This window comes from Cajanus cajan, chromosome 5, assembly GCF_000230855.2.
Source record: "Cajanus cajan strain Asha chromosome 5, NIPB_CcT2T_4, whole genome shotgun sequence".
NCBI classification, from domain to species: domain Eukaryota; kingdom Viridiplantae; phylum Streptophyta; class Magnoliopsida; order Fabales; family Fabaceae; genus Cajanus; species Cajanus cajan.
In genome coordinates this window covers 3,251,133-3,256,543 of record NC_138521.1, presented here as the reverse complement: position 1 = coordinate 3,256,543, position 5,411 = coordinate 3,251,133, and the positions used below count along the sequence as shown (strand labels likewise).

The window sequence follows — 5,411 nt, the reverse complement described above, 5'->3', positions numbered from 1 at the left end:
GTGTGGTGAGGGAGCCGCTCGGAGGGAGAAAATGTAGGCTGGAGTGGCTGGTCCGTCGGAGGCTGGAGTGGCTCGTCCGTCGGAGGCTGGAGTGCGCAGTGTGAAACCCTAACTCGTGGAGGCTGGAGTGTAATCGTGTGATTCGTGTTGCTAAACTTGCTATAATCGTGTTGCTGGAGTGAGTCACTTTAGACTAGAGACATTATTTTTAAAATTTTAATTTTTTTTAAATAATTAAACCGGGGACGGGTATTTAACCAGGGACGGGGATGGGGACGGGGACAGGGACGGGGACGGGGCGGGTAAGTATATACCCGTACCCGTACCCGTACCCGATTTAATTTATCGGGTTTTACCCGTACCCGTACCCGTACCCGGTCAAAGCGGGTATTCCCCGTCAAAGTCGGGACGGGTTCGGGTATTACCCACGGGTACGAGTTTATTTACCATCCCTAGTCTTGAGCAAGCACGCTTAGACCCCATTGCACCATGTTCTTTTTTTTTTTTTTCATCTTGTTTTTGGGTAATCATTGCAGTGTTTTCTTAGCACAAATGTTTTGGTCAAAACTGCTTTGGATTGCAAAAGCCCGAAAGCTTAGGAAATAGTGGGCTAAAATAGAAGCCCAGTACCAAACAAAAGATGGCCCATTATCCTTACTGCATTGCATATGAGCCACTCAACCATCTGAAACTGAATAGAGTTTGATTTCATAAACTATTTGAAGGTGTGTGTATATAGAATTAATTGTGTGCGGTGCACGTGGTAGCACGTTACGCACGTGTGGGAGGAAGCATGGAAGGAAAATGAGTCTAAAAATAGAAATTAAAAACCCTAAAATTAGAGTATCCTCTTGGAACCAACCCAAGCTTAATTGAGAAGCCTCATAAACTGGAACTCACAATCACATGATCGCTGACACACACACACACACATCTTTTCTTCCTTTCTCGCGTGCTCCCTGCATACCTCTCTATTTTTCTAATTCAAAACCACACCACTAAAGAGAAACCACTCCCAATACAACTCAAATTTTTTGCCCCAACTTTTCTAATACCACTTTGAATATGCAACATGTGAGCCCTAAATAGCAGCTGAAAATGTTGCTATTATTATAAATTTGAAAAAGGTGTGACGGTAATAATTGTGTAAGCAAACCTTATCCATGAGTTACCGAGGGTTCATTAACATGGGGATCAGAGTCGCATGCATCTGACCCAATCCTTGTTTTTATCTCAATCTATATATAAAATGCGAATAATAAAGTAAAATGCTCACTCAATCACCAACAGCCACATGATTTTACATCAAAATGTTTTTTGAATTCGGAGAAGTCGGTTCTCGGTCCAGATATACATCTTCCAAGGACCCAAAACAAAATATTATTCATTTTCCCTTGCCTAGACTAATTAAGCTTCACATGAAGGCTAATCTAATTAACTGCCCATTTTAATTAAACATTTTTTCACGAGGTGTTAATTACACTTCTTAAGATTAATCATGCAGATAAGTCTAGCCGTTATCAATTCTACACACAAGATTCCTCAAATTAATAAAAAAAAACCAGCTAAGAAAAGATCCTAGACTTGGTTATCCTCGGCGATTAATAGTATAATGGGTATGTTGCTAACAGCAAACCTAACAAAGGTTGCATTGCAGTTAAAAGGAAAGAAAAAAGTAATGATAGAACGAGATTAAAGTAAAAATGATGGTAACAAGCCACGTGGATGAGATCATGGATTAAGTTGAGCTGTAAGCGTCGTGCTGAAACGTGAGAAGGGGAATATAATAAGAGGACATGAGGGGTAGAAAGTACAATTAATTGAGCTAAAGTAATGTGATAAATCAGAATGAGGGAAATAAATTAAAATTTTGCACAGGTCCCTAAGTAATAATATTATTAGCAGCAGAGGAATCGGGGTGTAAACTTGGACACTATTGGAGGAGTCACAGCGACAAAATCTGCAAGAGGTGGATTCTTTGAGGGGTTGAATTTTTCTTCTACTACTACCCCTCTTAATGATTGTTAATTAAGGCATTAATTATCCAATAATTTACGATGTAAATGCATAAATAATTGAGGTCTCTGGGGGAGTGGTTTTACATTACTACTACTTTAGTGTGTCGAACTGACATGTTGAGGAAAGTGAGCAGTGGGTGTCTGTGGCCATAGCTGTTTTCTTTCCAAGTGACAGCCCACCATTGTGCTGCTGTGTTTAACACTTGATTCCTCTTCAACACCACATGATCATTATTCATTGCATCAACTAATCCCTTCTTTTTCCTCTCAAAATTTTAATTTACTTTACATACAAAACTTTTAACATTCTTAACATACCAATCCAAAGTAATCACTACCAAGTCAGTGTGTGTGATGTTATTAATTTCCTCAGCATCAAATTTTCTTCTAACCACAACTTGACAATTTCGTATATCAACCAATCAATTAAAGACAAGACAAATAGTAGTAACTAATAATTTTGTCTTCAAAAATTAAAAAAAAATGTTTACAATATATATTTTTTAAAAATAACAGAGAAATCAGCATAGCAAGCAACATACATTTTAGTATCTCCTAGGCTTTACTATTTTGCATGCAATTGCACTTTAATTACTACCTATATTATGTGAGGTTGGTGATATGGTTATCCTTTAATGAACACAAAAGAAGACTAGTAACTCATTATTATGGTTGTGTTCCTAGTTAGAGATCGATAAGGGCACACATGGCAACAACTTCACTTCAGTCGAAAGGAAGAAGCAAGGGAAACAATAATTTGGGGTTGTTTGAAAGAATATTAAACCATTGCTAGAAAGCAAAAGAGAGGGAAACAGAAAAGAAAATCTGAAAAATAAAGGGGAAGAAAATGAAAGTGTGTTAATTAACTTTACAGAAGTTGCAAGTCACGTAGCGTATTATTTTGAATATTAAATTATTAATAAAAAATAAAATATACGTGCATGAAAAAAGATGCTCGAATGAGTGAGAAATTTCAGTAGTGCCACTCCTTTACTCCTCAAAACCCCACCCATCACTCCCACAGCTCTCAGAGTCTCAGACACAGCAATCCTTCAATCAAAACGGTGCGCTCGGCTTCCTCTCTCTAACACACAACACCACCTTCTCTTTCTCTCTCTAACTTCCTACGCTATATGGAAGCGCCGGAATACTTCGTCGGAGGCTATTTTGGCGCCGGAGGACTCGACCAATTCTCGCCTCCGGAGAAGCGCCACGCCGACCAGAAGCCTGGGGAGCCTTTCGCCATTGACGACCTCCTCGACTTCTCCCACGCCGACGCCATTATGTCCGACGGTTTCTTCGACAATGTCGCCGCCAACTCCACCGACTCCTCCACCGTCACCGCCGTCGACAGCTGCAACTCCTCAGTTTCCGGCAGCGACAACCGCTTCACCGCCGCCATTGTCCCTCGCGGATTCACCGGCGATCCTCAATTCTCCGGAGAGCTCTGCGTTCCGGTAATCCTCATTTCTCCGTATTTATTACACACTTACTGCAATAATTCGAATGAGTTAAGTTGAATTCGTTAGTTAATGTTGAAATTGAGTTTTCTCGGCGCGTTATTTTGTAACAGTACGACGACATGGCGGAACTGGAATGGCTCTCGAACTTCGTCGAAGACTCGTTCTCCGCCGAGGAGGAGCTGAAGACGCTGCAGCTACTCTCCGGCGCTGCCGCCGCCGGCTCCACCGCCATTGGCGCGAAACCGCAGACGCCGGAGTCGTCCTCCTCGACCGACACGCTTCCGCCGTTCGCGTCCGACGACGCCGGTCGGAACGCGCCGTTTCTCCACTCGGAGACGCCGCTCCCGGGGAAGGCTCGAAGCAAGCGGTCACGCGCGGCGCCGGGGGACTGGTCGACGCGCCTGCTCCACCTGGTGGTGCCGGAGCAGGAGAAGGCGGCAGCGGCGGCGGCGAAGAAGAGAGAGGGAGCGAATGCAGAGTGTTCGGGACGGAAATGCCTGCACTGCGGCGCGGAGAAGACGCCGCAATGGCGGACGGGACCGATGGGACCGAAGACGCTGTGCAATGCGTGCGGCGTGAGGTTCAAGTCCGGGCGGTTGGTGCCGGAGTACCGGCCGGCGGCGAGCCCGACGTTCGTGTCGACGAAGCATTCGAATTCGCATCGTAAGGTTTTGGAGCTTAGGCGGCAGAAGGAGATGCAGCGACAGCAGCATCAGCAGTTGTTGAGTCAGAGTTCAATTTTCGGCGTATCCAACGGTGGTGATGACTTCTTGATCCATCATCATCGTCACCACCATCACCACTGTGGCCCCGATTTTAGACACGTTATTTAGCCTACCTACTCTTTTTTTTTTTTATTATTTAGGCTGCACCTCCAACTTTAAAGTTTAAACTATATCGTCACCTTCACCACTCCTTTTTCCTTTTATCTCCAAAATTTTGTCTTATAAATTTCAATTCTTAGCTTTTTCTTATTTTCTCTTTTTCCTTTATGCCACAAAAATAGAATCATGGGGAGAGGAAGGGCGAGCTTCATTCGCTTCTAGAATCTACTCTTGCTTGTTTTTTCTTTTTCTTTTTTTGCCCAATTTGGAAAATTTAGACTCAAAATCTTAGTTTTATTGGAAATAAAATAAAAGTTCATGAAGAACCAAAATATGATTTGCTGAACAGCGGGAAAAAAGAATTTACTGCTGTGGTCAACGTAAAACTATTTTTATTCAATTATTACAGTAAATTTCAATAATATAATAGTAATAAAATACCGGTGTAAAGATTTTATTTATTTATTTATTGTTGTGCATATAAATTTATAAAAAATATGATTAAAAAATTCTGCTTATACGCGTGTAAAAGGGAAAAAAATAAAACCCGGCATGACTTTTCACAAATGCACTGGTTTATGGCAAAGTATACATGGAACCCAGATTACCTACACTCACACACCATGGGTTTGTAGCTTTACTCATACTAATAGTATATGATTAATAAATAAGCAACAATAGATGGTTGCTTGATGCATAATTTGGTCAATCTGTAATCATGAAACAATGTGTTCATCTTTTGCCTTATCAAAAAAGGGGCTAGTGTTCATCATTTATACAAACTCGTGATTGATGTAATTCTTTTTCTTTGTGCTCGCAAAGTGAATCCAAGTGATGATTTTACATGTTCATTTTTCTTTCTTGAAATTTTGTCTTTGATATCTTGGTTGTAACACAGAACTTTACCCATTTTTACGGACAAGGATATATATACCGACAAATTTTGAGGCCGAATTGAAGTCCTTGGATGGTTAGTGAGTACCGAGGACCCAAATTGGTGGGGATTAGGGAAGAAATAAGTATGAAATATATAAAGGATTGCATGGATTTCAGTGAAATTGATTGAAAGATTTCATGGGTTAGCCAGTGGCCAGTTGCGCATCGTC

At 41.5% G+C, this 5,411-nt stretch overlaps 1 protein-coding gene across 1 annotated transcript; it reads left to right on the top strand.

The window, feature by feature from the left end:
* The first annotated feature begins 3,021 nt into the window (after positions 1-3,021).
* LOC109809493 (GATA transcription factor 9) lies at positions 3,022-4,556 on the top strand. Its single transcript, XM_083074747.1, has 2 exons — positions 3,022-3,475; positions 3,592-4,556. The coding sequence occupies exons 1-2, from the start codon at positions 3,152-3,154 to the stop codon at positions 4,312-4,314; spliced, it is 1,047 nt and encodes a 348-aa protein (XP_082930873.1). The 5' UTR covers positions 3,022-3,151; the 3' UTR covers positions 4,315-4,556.
* The last annotated feature ends 855 nt before the right edge of the window (positions 4,557-5,411 follow it).